This window comes from Notolepis coatsorum, assembly GCF_963971535.1.
Source record: "Notolepis coatsorum genome assembly, chromosome: 10".
Classification (NCBI taxonomy): Eukaryota; Metazoa; Chordata; class Actinopteri; order Aulopiformes; family Paralepididae; genus Notolepis; species Notolepis coatsorum.
Window position 1 is genome coordinate 13023163 of NC_140174.1, and position 15489 is coordinate 13038651.

General features: G+C 46.7%; 1 protein-coding gene across 1 annotated transcript; it reads left to right on the forward strand.

Annotated features, from left to right (window-relative positions):
• Positions 1–5741: 5741 nt before the first annotated feature.
• Positions 5742–15175, forward strand: LOC311235447 (uncharacterized protein; the record flags this gene model as incomplete). The annotated part of the gene is made up of 5 exons (XM_084322908.1): positions 5742–5746; positions 6104–6197; positions 8673–8832; positions 13899–14054; positions 14743–15175. The coding sequence occupies 5 exons, from the start codon at positions 5742–5744 to the stop codon at positions 14922–14924; spliced, it is 597 nt and encodes a 198-aa protein (XP_084179034.1). The 3' UTR covers positions 14925–15175.
• Positions 15176–15489: the final 314 nt, after the last annotated feature.

Genomic DNA, 15489 nt, shown 5'->3' on the forward strand with positions numbered 1-15489 from the left:
GTCGCCGGGTATTAAATATTGTCATTTGATTGTGTTGGTGACAGGTATACAAGACTGGTTGTTATTTTCACGTCATTCACTAAGGGGTCACGTGGTGTTGTAGTATGAGTAAAAGTCAGCTGTTCACTGGCGGGTTAGGGGGTGAAACGGGGAAGTCATACTTTGTTGACCGCACGCTACACTATGACAACCAAGCTGTGATTCACTTTAGTTTTGTAGTATATAAACTGATTTAACTTTAAACTAACCAAACGCAGTATCCTGGAGCAGTGATTTTATGACAAGCGGCGCGTCTGGCAGGTAATTATTTCCCCAATTTAGTCTCTCGGTGTTTGGACAGTCGCCATACAGATTGTACATTGTTTATTTCATGTTATTATATTGACCATTACACGAGGAATGAGTGATTCGCCACGTTCCAGAAGATGGCAGTTGAGAGTCCGCTTGACTCGCGCTATATTATTGCAGCTGAGGGAGTCCGCTGACTCGCGCTCTGATCAAACAATAGCAGCATAATAGCAACAGGTTGAAAAAGCCCTCAGCTCGGAACTAGGCAGAATCTGCATATGGCTCGCTGATAACAAACTATCATTACACATGGGCAAAACAGAGTCCATTCTCTTTGGTTCAAATAACAAACTCAGCAAGACTGACGGCTTCTCAGTTACAGTGGGTGACAATATTGTAACAAGGAAAGATGAAATTACCTACCTGGGTTCCATCCTAGAGGCTAATCTTTCCTGTGACAAAATGGCATCCAATGTAAACAAAAGTCAACCAACGAACTCGATTCTTGTACCGGATCTCCTCTCTGGTAAACAAGAATACCCTGAAGACTCTGGCAGGAGCACTCATTCAGGGGTACTACGACTATGCTTGCACCTCATGGTACCAAAGCACCTCAAAGGCGCTAAAAACAAAATTACAAACATCTCAAAACAAACTGGTCAGACTACTGCTTGACCTTACTCCTAGAACCCACCTCACCCCTGCCCACTTTGACAACCTAGGATGGCTTAGAGTAGACGACAGAGTACAGCAACTTGCAATGGGCCTGGTCTACAAGATACACTACACGACCAAGGTACCCATGTACATGTCAAAATACTTCCCAAAGGTCAGTGAATACCACGATCACAACACCAGAGGGAGCTCCACAAATCATGTTAAACCCAGATTCGGCTCAAATAAGGGACTAAACACGTTTCGCAATTATGCCACATCAATGTGGAACGCCCTACCCAAAGCTGTAAAGGAATGTGGATCACTACCTACTTTCAAAACCTCTCTCAAGGGACACCTACGGGAGACTGCAATTCAACACTGGCCCCTGTAAATATCCTAACCCAACCCCCTCCAATGTACAGTCATTTACCTAGTATGGTTTTGTCAATAGTCCAATGTACAATTTTGTTTGTTTGTACAGTGTCCCCCCCCCCCCCTCAATGTACAGTTTTGCTTGTTTATACAGTGTGCCCCCCCCCCCCCAACCACCTCCAATGTAAATTACCCAGTATGGTTGTCAATATCCCAACGTACCCAACCCCCCCCACCCAACCTCCTCCAATGTACAGTTTCTACGTCAAATGTATATACTCCCTTTTCTTGACTCCTTCTGTATCACAAACAGTACTGTATTTGCAAATCTGGTATGTCATAAATGTATAGATGTAGCAGTACTGACTATCTGTATGTCATGTATGACATATATGTCCTGATGAATTGAAAATGGGGGACCCTGATGTAAACAAGACGAAAGTCTTTCTCTGGTCTGCATCCCCTTAACAATTGTGTGTATTGAGCTGTACTGTATTGTACCCATTCTGCAATCTGTTAATAAAGTTTTCAATCAATCAATCAATTCAATTCAATCAATCAAGCATAGTGGCCGCATTGGATCATTGATCAGATTGAAACCGAGTTAAAGAGTTTTCAATCAGGTAGCAGAGCAGATCCGAGCAAGGATTCAATATCAAAGAGACGTTAGGGACTGCAACGTCCTCTGCTTCACCGAAACATGGCTCACACCGGAGGTTCCAGACCACGCGATTCAACCGGCAGATCACTTCTTTATCCATCGCAAGGATCGGACATCAGCAGAGTCCGGTAAACAACGTGGAGGAGGTATTGCCTTCATGTTTAACAAAAATTGGAGCGATCCAACTAACGTGAAGGAATTATCCAACCACTGCTCTCCAGAACTGGAATATATAACCATCAAGTGTCGTCCTTTCTTCCTCCCGAGGGAGTTAACGGCGATCGTCCTGATCGGAGTGTATATTCCACCGCAAGCCAGCAACAAGGTTGCGCTCTCCAGACTCCACGACGAGGTAAATAGAATACAAGTGGCGAATGTTAACGCCGCCATTTTAGTGCTGGGAGATTTCAATAGCGCCAATCTGAGAAAGGTATTGCCTGACTTCTATCAGCATGTGACTTGCAACACCAGAGGCGGTAACATCCTAGATCACTGTTACACGCAATTTAAAGGTGGCTACAAGGCTCATTCTGATAGTGGCTTTGGTAAATCAGATCACGCGTCCATCTTTCTTTCACCAAAGTACAAACAGAGAATTAAAAGTACTCCTGTAGTCTCGCGAGAGGTGCAGAAATGGGATTTGACGTCAGAGGAGACGCTCCGGTCAGTGTTTCACTACACAGACTGGAATGTGTTCCGCGACACAGATAACATTAATGTCTACACGGAAACAGTGCTGGACTATGTTTGTACTAGGGTGAAAGAAACAATCCCCACTACCAAAATGAAAGTTTACCCAAATCAAAAACCCTGGGTAGACAAATCCGTCCGTGAAGCTCTGAGAGAGCGCACCAAAGCATACAACGACGGCCTAGTGGCAGGCAACATGAATGACCACAAGGTGGCGCGATACAACGTAAGGAGGACAGTGTCAGAGGCCAAACGGCGCTACAGGGATAAAATTGAACTCCAGTTTGAACAAGCTGACTCTAGAGCTATGTGGCAGGGGCTCAAAACGATGACAGACTACAAAGGCGCCTCCCTCAAACTGAACAGTGACATCTCCTTAGCAAATGACCTCAATACCTTCTATGCGAGGTTTGATGCTGGTAATAACAACACCAGCTCACAAGCCTCGGCAATGGGGGGGGGGGGGGTCGGCTGCTGATGGAGGCGCAGTGTTCAGGGTAACAGAGCATGAGGTGAGGCGGACCTTTAAAAAAGTGAATATCAGGAAGGCAGCAGGTCCGGACGGCATCCCCGGCCGCGTCCTAAAAGTCTGTGCCGACCAACTGGCCCCAGTATTCACTGACATATTTAACCTGTCCTTAGAACAGGCTGTCATCCCCACCTGCCTGAAGAAGTCCACTATTATCCCTGTACCCAAAAAATCCAAGCCTGCTTGCCTCAACGACTACCGCCCTGTAGCTCTCACCTCCATAGCCATGAAGTGCTTTGAGAAGCTAGTAAAGGGCTACATCTGCTCCTCCCTCCCCATCAACATGGACCCCCTGCAATTTGCATACCGCCCCAACAGGTCCACGGAGGACGCCATAGCCCATGTGCTGCACACAGCAGCATCACACCTGGACAAGAGGCAGGGGAACTATGTGAGAATGCTATTCATCGACTACAGCTCGGCATTCAATACCATAGTCCCCTCCATACTCATAGCCAAGCTCAGGGACCTGGGCTTGGGCTATGACCTCTGCCAGTGGGTCTTGGACTTCCTGACTGGCAGACCCCAGGTGGTGAGAGCAGGCAACTGCACCTCCTCATCCATCACCCTCAACATAGGGGCCCCCCAGGGCTGTGTTCTGAGTCCCCTCCTCTACTCCCTGTACACACACGACTGTGTGGCTCAGCGGAGTAGCAATACAATCATCAAATTTGCTGACGACACAGTGGTGGTGGGCCTGATCTCTGCCAACGACGAGAGGGCCTACCTGGAAGAGGTCAAGGTCCTGGCGGGATGGTGCCAGGAAAACAGCCTCTCCCTGAACGTCAGCAAAACAAAGGAGATGATTGTGGACTTCAGGAGGTCGGGGGTCAAGGACTACAGCCCCCTCAGCATCGACGGGGCACCGGTTGAGAGAGTCAACAGCTTTAAGTACCTCGGAGCCTACATATCCGAGGACTTGACATGGACCACACACATTGACAGTGTTGTGAAGAAGGCACGACAACGCCTCTACTTCCTCAGGCGCCTAAGGAAGTTCCAAGTCAGCCAGAAGATCCTTAAGAACTTCTACTCATGTACAATAGAGAGCATCTTGACCGGCAACATCACCTCCTGGTTTGGGAATAGCACTGCACAAGACCGAAGCAGACTACAAAGAGTGACACGTTCAGCCGAACGCACAATTGGAGGGGGGCTCCCCACCCTCCAGAACATTTACTACAAGCGTTGCAAGGGCAAGGCTAAGAGAATCATTAAAGACTCCAGTCACCCGAACAACTGCCTCTTTGAACTGCTGCGGTCAGGCAAGCGATACCGGAGTCTCAAGGTGAGCACAGAAAGACTCAGAAGAAGCTTCTATCCCCAGGCCATCAGGCTGCTAAACGAACAATGAATGAACACTACACAACAACAACCACCAAACGCACATAGCACACACATCCACACGCACACACTCACTTTAAACAAACACACTGTAGCACCCACTCCACACACTTTATAGCACACACCCACTTTAAACAAACACACTGTAGCACCCACTCCCCACACTTTATATTTATGGATGAAGGATTGCACTACAACTCGTACACCTTACTGTAAATTGTACCTAAAATTGTACCTCATCCCATTTCTGCTTTGCACTAGATAGTACTGTACATTAGTACACTGCATAGTATTGTGTATTGTATATTATATGGTAACTCAGAACATTGTACATATGTCTATACCGAACACTGTGACCTCATTTTTCTTCTTCTAAATTCATGCTATATTATGTTATTATGTTATTTGATACTATCTTGTCTAGCACAGTCTCTGGAGCGTAACAGTAAGAAGCATTTTGTATGAAAGTATTCTGTACTTCTGTATGACAACTATTAAAGAACTTGAACTTGAACTTGAGAGTACCGCACATACGCCACATGGTGGCAATGTTGATCTATTTATCAGAACGAACACAACATCATTGTGTTCCATTTGATTTGAGTTGAGCAGGGATTTAGGACATTTTTATTCAACTACTCTTACTGTGGTTTTTGGTGATTCCTAATACACTTTCACACAGGTTTCTTGACTCGCATTAGTATCGCTACGTGCCACAGTCACTTCACAACACTTGAAGTCCATGGTGACTGTGGATATATTACTCACGATACCTCCGCTACATGAGCACGTGCACTGAGGCCATTGGTGAGACCGTTCTTTCCTTTCTTACGTATCTGCAGGTCTATAGTCTCTCAGGCCTCTTAACAACCTGCTGCCATGAGTGCCATGTTTGCGTGTGAGGACCCAGCCGTCTGGAGGGAGCTGTACGGAAAATACTGGGAAGTGCTGGAGGCCAAATCCCTCCGGAAGAAGGGCAAGAATTCTGGCAAACTACTTGAACTGGATAAATGGTGATTACAGTCCGAGAGATCTGTTCACAACCATGACTCCAGTGCTGTATTCATTCATTTTACTCCGTCTATTCTATTTTACTCTTTTATTACAGTCTATTTTAAAATAGTCTATATTATGTGTATCAGTGATAATCAAACTATAAACAAAGAGGCCTATTGCGATGTTGGATCCTAATATGAAAAAATGCGGTGATTTGGGGTTCTGTGTCTTACCGACTTTGTCTATTTTGCTGCTATCTATTTCATGCTCGTTTTATTCTTATTTTATGTCTGCACTTTATGCATTGCTCTTGATGTGATTTGGTGTTCTGTGCCTTACCTTGACTTTGTATTTTTTGCTGCTGTGAAGCACTTTGAGCTGCAATTCTTGTATGAAAGGTGCTATACAAATAACGTTTATTATTATTATTATTATTATTATTATTATTATTATTATTATTATTATTATTATTATTATTATTATTATTATTTATTATTATTCAATTTAACCTGATCTAGTCAGAAGAAGAAAGGCATGTGACCTCTGACCTCTGTGTCACTGCCCAGGTATCAGGAGGCGCTGCCTGCTGCCATCGCCAGTCGACCCGACAGATATGTCGCTCGGTCGGAGCTGATTAAAATAATGGATTGGAAGCTCACTGTAAGTATAATGCCTCATCTCCACTAGCCAGGGTTTAGCCGAGCTGTGGCCTAGTCTCCACTAGCCAGGGTTTAGCCGCACTGTGGCCTCATCTCCACTAGCCAGGGTTTAGCCGTGCTGTGGCCTTGTCTCCACTAGCCAGGGTTTAGCCGCGCTGTGGCCTCGTCTCCTCTAGCCAGGGTTTAGCCGTGCTGTGGCCTAGTCTCCTCTAGCCAGGGTTTAGCTGAGCTGTGGCCTAGTCTCCACTAGCCAGGGTTTAGCAGAGCTGTGGCCTAGTCCCCACTAGCCAGGGTTTAGCCGTGCTGTGGCCTCGTCTCCACTAGCCAGGGTTTAGCCGTGCTGTGGCCTTGCCTCCACTAGCCAGGGTTTAGCAGAGCTGTGGCCTAGTCCCCACTAGCCAGGGTTTAGCAGAGCTGTGGCCTTGTCTCCACTAGCCAGGGTTTAGCCGCGCTGTGGCCTCGTCTCCTCTAGCCAGGGTTTAGCCGTGCTGTGGCCTAGTCTCCACTAGCCAGGGTTTAGCTGTGCTGTGGCCTCGTCTCCACTAGCCAGGGTTTAGCAGAGCTGTGGCCTTGTCTCCACTAGCCAGGGTTTAGCCGCGCTGTGGCCTCATCTCCACTAGCCAGGGTTTAGCCGTGCTGTGGCCTTGTCTCCACTAGCCAGGGTTTAGCAGAGCTGTGGCCTAGTCCCCACTAGCCAGGGTTTAGCCGTGCTGTGGCCTTGTCTCCACTAGCCAGGGTTTAGCCGTGCTGTGGCCTTGTCCCCACTAGCCAGGGTTTAGCAGAGCTGTGGCCTAGTCCCCACTAGCCAGGGTTTAGCAGAGCTGTGGCCTTGTCTCCACTAGCCAGGGTTTAGCCGCGCTGTGGCCTTGTCTCCACTAGCCAGGGTTTAGCCGTGCTGTGGCCTTGTCTCCACTAGCCAGGGTTTAGCCGTGCTGTGGCCTTGTCTCCACTAGCCAGGGTTTAGCAGAGCTGTGGCCTAGTCCCCACTAGCCAGGGTTTAGCCGTGCTGTGGCCTCGTCTCCACTAGCCAGGGTTTAGCTGCACTGTGGCCTCGTCTCCACTAGCCAGGGTTTAGCCGAGCTGTGGCCTCGTCTCCACTAGCCAGGGTTTAGCCGTGCTGTGGCCTCGTCTCCGCTAGCCAGGGTTTAGCCGTGCTGTGGCCTCGTCTCCTCTAGCCAGGGTTTAGCCGTGCTGTGGCCTCGTCTGGCACACCGTGTTGTCGTCGTTAGAACCTGGCCAAACTTGGCTGGATCCTCGGCTGAGACAGCCACCTTTCACAAGGTGAGCCAAAAGCCGGCTAGGAGTATTGTATCATCGTGGTAATCATTTTTTTTTATCCACTTTTTCTCCCATTTTTCTATATTTTCTCCCATCCCAATTTCGTATCATCCAATTCAACCCTCCCCTGTCACGAACGCTGTTTCTTGCCTCCCACAAGCCGGCTGCAATGTGGACTAAGTCATACATAGCACAAGTCCCCTCCGGTACTTGAGGTAACAGCAGTCGCATCTTTTCACCTGCGCAGCTCGATTTCTCAGTGGCGAGGAGTAACGCGTGGGAGGCTCACGCTGCCCCCGACACTTCCTGATTCTACTGCGCAGGCGCACCAACCGACCTGTAGGAGTCGCTGTCCACAACGCCCGATCCCCACCCATCAGTTTCCCACCCCCTAATACGGCCAATGTGTATTAGTATGAACGACCAGCTAAACTGAAAGCAATGTGGAGCGCTGGGCTCGAACAGGCGAGCCCAGCGTCTCCGCATTCGTGGCGAGTGCCTTGCCCACTACGCCACGTAGCCGCCCTATCATCGTGGTAATCATGTACATTTTGAAAAGGTTGCCTAGCAACCGGAGAGGTTACAAGAAACACAATGGAGACACAAACCCAACCGTACCATACCATGCTAGACCATGGCTAGCCCCAGCCAGGCTGAACATAGCTAATGATGAGATGAGACAAGATATTCCTTTATTGAAAAGAATAATCAGCATGGGGGAGGGGAGGTACAGGTACAGGCAGGGTAATAGTAGGAAGACATAAATATAGGCAATAAAATTTGATCTGAATATAGGGGGTCTGTATGCCCTATCTGTTAAACGTTATGTAATGAAGATGAAGCACAAGTTATACACATTATAAAGTCATAATAATCCCACATGAGCTCAATACAGCCAGATATTATACCATTTCTGAAATATGTTTAGTGTGGAAATAAGGCCATCAACTCTTTCCAGATATCGTCTACCACCGGTGAGCAACACTCGATACAAACCGCCCTGTCGGCTCTCTCTCCTCCCTGATTGGCCCCATGTGTTCCCTCTCTCTCTCCCCTGATTGGCCCCATGTGTTCTCTCTCTCTCTCTCCTCCCCTCCCTGATTGGCCCCATGTGTTCTTTCTCTCTCTCTCTCTCTCTTTCTCTCTCTCTCGCTCTCTCTCTCCTCTCCTCTCCTCTCCCCTCCCCTGATTGGTGCAGAGGGGGAAGTTCCGCCCTCGGCTGCAGGAGCTGGTGGCCACCAACAGCAAGCATGCGGTGGAGGGGTGTTCCAGGATGGCGTTCAGCCTCCTCCCCGACACCCAGGCTGCCATCGTGGCGCTCTGCAACCTCAAGGCCCTGGGCCCCGCCATGGCCTCAGGTGGGTGCCACACACTCTCTGGTCTGTTGATACTGTGGAACTTGTGTGTGTGTGTGTGTCCTCTCAGTAGATTAGTCGGGAAAACAATTCACCCTGGATAATTGTCTCGTGACCCTCGTAATGACTGACCGATTGCCTTCTCATTAAGTACGCGGGAATAAAAAGCTTAGCCGGCAGGACCGAGCGTCTGCGAGTCTCCAGGCTCTGTTTGGGGTGTAGTTAATATGCAGGAAACATATTGACCGCGCGTGGTCTGGGGGCCACAGTGGTTGCGTTCACACTGCAAGTCTTACTGCTCAATTCTGATTTATTGCTTAGATCGGATTTCTTTTCGTTTGTTTGGCTGTTCACATTATGAATGGTAAATGGTGCATTTATACAGCTTTTATCCAAAGTGCTTTACAATTTGTTCCTCACATTTGGGGGAACAAGTTGCTCAGGAGGTAGAGCGGTCGTCTGGTAGTCGGAAAGTTCCCGGTTTGATTCCCCTCTCCTCCCGGGCAGCGTGTCGAAGTGTCCTTGAGCAAGACACTTAACCCCTAACTGCTCCCGATGAGCAGGTTGGCACCTGCATGGTTGAAAACATCAGACTCCATGTGATTTGTGCCGTTAAAAAAAAACTGATCTGAGTCACATATGAGCAAAGAAATCAGATTTGGGGCTACTTTCGCCTGCAGTGTTTTTTTTTTTTTTTTTTACCTTTATTTAACCAGGAAGTCCCATTGAGATACAAGATCTCTTTTGCAAGGGATACCTGGTAAAGATGACAGCAATAACATTTGCAATATGTCAGACAGCAATAAAATGTGCGGTACATCACACAAGAACATAATAAAAGTGCATGTATACATTACATCACATGTAAACACAAAACAATAGTCTACATCAGGGGTAGGCAACCCTAGGCATTTTCATAGGCACAGGGGGCAGCATAAAAAAAAAAAAAAAAAAATTGCTTTTAACTACTATAGTGAAATATTTTGCACTGTTGTCGCATTTATCTTGTTGAAATCCTCCCACAGGTTCTTTTTACTACCACATATTTAATTGAGACCCTTTATTTGTTTATTATTTCAATTTAGCTGGAAATACATTGCTACATCATTCAGTAACATTTGCAGAGCCTTATAACAAAAACATTATTACGGTCACCATTGTGACCAGTGGGATTAATCAACAAATTTGATTATTTATTTTTCTATTTCATTGAACATTGCACATGTTAAAAGCCATTTTTTTTACTCAAAATGTGAGTATTACCAAGTCAACTTGTGTTCTTAAAACAATGACAATAAACATAGTTTTATTAGGTTGAAATAATGTGGTTGTGTACTTATTTTTAACTTATTATGGATTGAAAACTGAAAACCTTAATGCACAGTAACTGAACTCAATATTTTTAAGTTCTGGTAACTTATTATTATTAATTTTTTTACAGTGTAGTCTTGCGATCAATCAAAACTTATTTACACTACATACCTCACATTCACCCTCCATTCACATCCTGGTGTTCTCCTGGTGTTCTCCATTAGGCCTCTATGACAGCACATGTACAGTACACACACCGATGGTGTGTGATGTGTCCAAAAATGTATGGGCAAATGTGAGTGAAATGGTCACACTGTATGCAGCTGTTTGTCTACATTGCATCCCCCCCCCCAACTCAGATTTAGGGTTGATACAACCATCATAATAATATTGTTAATAATAACAATAACAATAATGATGTAATAATGTAAAAATTATCATTAACAAGACCTGATTATGAGAATTGTTTTACGATGCATGGAATATTGTTGAGGCACACTAGTTACAACTATATTTCAAACAGGCACTCCATGTCAAAAAGGTTGCTGACCCCTGGTCTACATAATAGTAAAAGTGTATGACAGTAAAATACAGGGTAATACAGTAATTTTGCAGTTGGGACCCGACTACAGAAAGCAGCGACATTCTTCTTGTAGGAAGTTATGTAATACAGATTTAAATTTGCAGAGAGAGACCAGGGTATCTAAGGCTACGTTTAGACGAGCGTTTTGGGATGGAAGTCTGAACAGAAACCGCAAAAGTCGTCTTGCGGTTTCACTTTTAATTTTGCGTTTAGACGAGCGTTTTGGGGTGGAATTCTCCGTGCAGACGAGGCTGTAACAACTCGAGACAACGGAGCCCTGCTGTCACACGATTGGCGCATATGTCACATGACGTGCTGTGAAGACCCGCCCTACTCTGCCTCTGATTCGCAGAGTGTGGGTGGGGAATGTGATTGGACCAAAGCAGAGTCACTCACAGACAGTGGGTCCAGTCATAATAGTTGTGATAGCCGCGGGACAGATTCTTGTGTATTTAAAAGTACTGCCAATGTAGCCTTCAGGTGATCGCCATGGATAGAATCAGACATGCTTTGTTTACGCTTCTAGGCTACTGGCGCATGCCTGTGATGTAAGTAGTAGGCGCGACGAGAGCCTTGACGACCCTTTCGTCATCGTTTTATGCGGTTTGACAGTTTAGACGAGAGCGCAAAGGTTTACCGTTTCTAGGAATTCCACCCTGGAAGGTGGTCTCACTTTTTTACGGTTTCACCCCGTAAAAACGCTGTTTCCGTATAAACGAAAGGCACATCTGAAAAAATATTTTTGCGGATTCACCTGCTAGCATTTCCGTCTAAACGGGGCCTAGTGGATATGGTCCTGTAGCCCAGTGTTTCTCAACTGGTGGGTCGTGACCCCTTGAGTGGGTCGCGGATGTGTGTGTAAAATTAAAAAATTTCCCCCACTAGTTATCTTTGTGAAAGTGGCTTCTCGGCTCTGGTCCAGCTGAAGACAAAGCAGAGGAACAGATTGGATATTGAGCATGACCTCAGAGTTGCTTTGTCTACCATCACCCCAGACTTTGAGACTCTTGTCAGGAGCAAACAACTTCCTCTCACTCTCTTCCCAGAAGCAGTCGCATTTTTATCTCCTCTCCCTCCTCCAGAGAAACACCTCAAGGCCTCTCTCTTATCGGTTTGGAGACGTCCGTACCAGCCCTTACAGCTCGTTTCACCGGAGCCTAGATCTGCACTCGCTGGAAACGCTCAGACGTTTTTGACCTTTTTCTTCTTTCTTTTTTACAACAGAATCCTCAACTCGACTCGACTTTTGACCGTAATATGGATCTAATAAGCTGGGCTTTTACAGCGATTGATCGCATATTCTCTACAAGGAAGCAGAATGCGGATGACCCATTATGCCCTCTTGGGAGCTATCAGGCGGGATACACCATAAATTCGTACGGGACCTGGCTCGCGATATGCTTTTTCCCGCTGGAGATAAACGACGTTGAGGACGTATATCTTCTAATTGTCATGCTGCTCGGCCTGGGCTCCGTCAGCTGCTGGATCTGGTACTGCCTGAAGCTAATTCGGAAGAAGTTGATTTCCCTGGCCAGGGATCTGGCCGGGATCAAGGAAAACCTAATGGAACTGTTTAAGAAGATCGCTGACCTAAGTACCCTGCGCGGTGATGAACAATTGAGCTCCAAGACCATGTTGGAAAGAGGCGAACTCTACCATGTAGACGAACAGTCATGCTTGAAGACAATTCTTGAGAGACTTGCTTCTAACCATGCAGAGGAACTTTCGCTGTCACAGGCCATACTGGATATCACGTCGGAAATTAGGGACGTGAAAATAAAGATGCCACCGTACCGTAATAGGGGATACGACGATGGTGACGATGATTAGACAAAATTGACCTGATTCTGACCATATGCGGCATATCTGCCTCGAGCTGCATGTTATCACCCCCCCCCTTCCCACACCCCCCTTATCCTTTTCTGCTGTGGAACAGTCCGAGGCCAAGGTCAACGCGGAGGAGTTGACTCTCCGGCGATGTGATTTCGGGGAAAGAGGAGACGAACTGTACCGTCTGGAAGCGATAAGATTGATGAGGCCCCCCCTACCCCCACCCCCCCCCCCCCCCCCACCCCCCTCCCATCCGCCCCTGTTGTTGTAATTCAACTGGCGCCATATGCCGTGGCAGGCTGCCTCTGATGCGCGTCGGTGGGGGCCCCCTTGACTGCTTCACAACCAAATTCCTTACCCGAGTCTCCAATGCCCCCCCCCCCCTCCACTCCGCCCCCCCTCCAGTTCACCAGACCGGAAGTACTACGGTCGTCATGACAACCTCTATTCAATATCCTGTGTGGCGATTGCGCCGATCGGCCACCAGATGGCGCTCCTGAACCGCCAGAGAGCTCAGTGGGTCCTGCTGGTGGATCTCAGGCCAGCGGAGGGGGAATATGAATCCGATCGCAGATTTTTGAAATATTGATATAAGGACGCTGTATTTCAGCGAGTTATGAGTATTTTTGTCTGTGCAGCTCACTCACTCTCACTCAAGGCTGACTCTCCCAAGATGGCGGCGTTTCAGTGACGCTGGTGACTCCGCCTTAAGCCATCTAGTGTTCTATATATATCTATGGTTGAGACAACCAGACGTGCTGTGAAGACCCGCCCTACTCTGCCTCTGATTCGCAGACTGTGGGTGGGGGAATGTGATTGGACCAAAGCAGAGTCACTCACAGACAGTGGGTCCAGTTGTGATAGCCGCGGGACAGATTCTTGTGTATTTAAAAGTACTGCCAATGTAGCCTTCAGGTGATCGCCATGGATAGAATCAGACATGCTTCGTTTACGCTTCTAGGCTACTGGCGCATGCCTGTGATGTAAGCAGTAGGCGCGACGAGAGCCTTGAGAACCCTTTCGTCATCGTTTTATGCGGTTTGACAGTTTAGATGAGAGCGCAAAGGTTTACCGTTTCTAGGAATTCCACCCTGGAAGGTGGTCTCACTTTTTTACGGTTTCACCCCGTAAAAACGCCGTTTCCGTATAAACGAAAGGCACATCTGAAAAAATATTTTTGCGGATTCACCTGCTAGCGTTTCCGTCTAAACGGGGCCTTAATGATCTTGTGGACCTGGTATGGTAGCTGCTAGAGGCTAAGCTAATTAGATTGGAAAGATATAGGGGAAGCTTCCCTAGGATGTATCCAGTGTAGCGTGGCCTGATGGTTTGTTTTGATCTGCAGCTGTGCTGGCAGCCGGGGCGCCGGACCAGGTAGCGTTCATGGCTGATGAGGCAATGGAAAGTGTACCTGGGCTGAGGCTCCAGTACACACACACAACCAAGCACTACGCCCTTTACCTGGACAAGATGGTGGAGCGCACAAAAACACTTAACGAAGGTGAGGTAGTGGCTGAGAGGTTAGGTTGGACTTATTGCAGTAATACTGCTGTACTTTCCAAGTATGTAACTTGTACTGGTTTACTGCAGTGCCTGCATGTGTATACTGTTATGTGTATGTATACTAGGGCTGCTTGATTATGGCAAAAATCACGATTATTAAACACGATTACTCACTAATTTGAAAACATCATATGACGACGACTCGATTAGTTTTACCTTTCTTCTCGACCAAAGTCATGCCTTTCTGTCATCTTCTACAAGTTTCCAAGGATGCTTAGAAATAACTGGAGAAACGCACTGTGGCCCCTCCTCCCTCTCAACACCAGCTTAAACTACTGTTTGGGCTTGGTGTGTGTGTGTGCGCCAAGGAAGGGTGTGCTGCATTTACAACATGAGACAGAATGAGAGCAACACGGCATGCTGCACAATAATAATTTTCCCTCGATTATCTTGTTTTCATGATTGTGGTTTGTGGGAAACCAAAATTTTAAATTTAAACTGGATTAATCACCTAAGTCCTAGTATAAACTGTCTTTCTTTGCTGTAATGAGAAAGTAAAAAGACACCGTTGACCGTAATCTAGTGAGAGTTGAGCTTATTTGCTTTAGTTGTTTTATGAAGGCTCTTTTCAACATGTCGCTGATGTCTGTACTGACGTGATGTCTGCTTGTCCTCCTCATCCTCAGTGGACAGCCAGCGGGACTGGACGCCCCACAGGGTAGAGTTGTGTTTGTGGACATGGACGGTAGCCAATCAGCTGAAGATCCCGCTCCACCTCTCGGTCGACGTGACGGGCAACGGTGTCCATGACGACAAGGACGACGAGGACTCAGACCAAAAACCCTGTAAGAAGAGGAGGACCAAGTGAACCTTTATTAACCCTTTCACTACCACTAGTGTGGTTCAAGTTCCTTTTATAGAATAGAATAGAATAGAATAGAAATACTTTTATTATCCCGTGTGAAATTAGACACTGCAAATCGCTCACATTTAAACATTTAGACAGGACAGGTCACAATTTAGAATGATAACACAAATCAAATCAAGTTGCCTAGGATAAGAGTAGAGTAAAATGAAATGAAATAAAATATACAGAAATAAATACAGTAAGAATATACTGAGCATGGGGTAAACAATTTGGTCAATATAATTATAATTTAAAACTAACTAAATGAAATATGAAATATATATTCCAGTATTCACAGTGTCACAAGGTGCAGTATGCTTTAGGTAGTGTATTGTCCTCCTTGGGTTCCAATAAGACCTAGATCTATGTCTGGCAGCCGTCGCTGCCCTCTGTTGTGGAGCCTGGAGGCCGCTAGTCGTTAGTCGTATTGTTATGGTTGTGAAAGGGTTAACCCTTTGTCGTGTGAAAGTGTTAATGTTCATGTGTACTTCTGTGTACTTTAGTGTCCTGTGTCTTATTCTTCAGG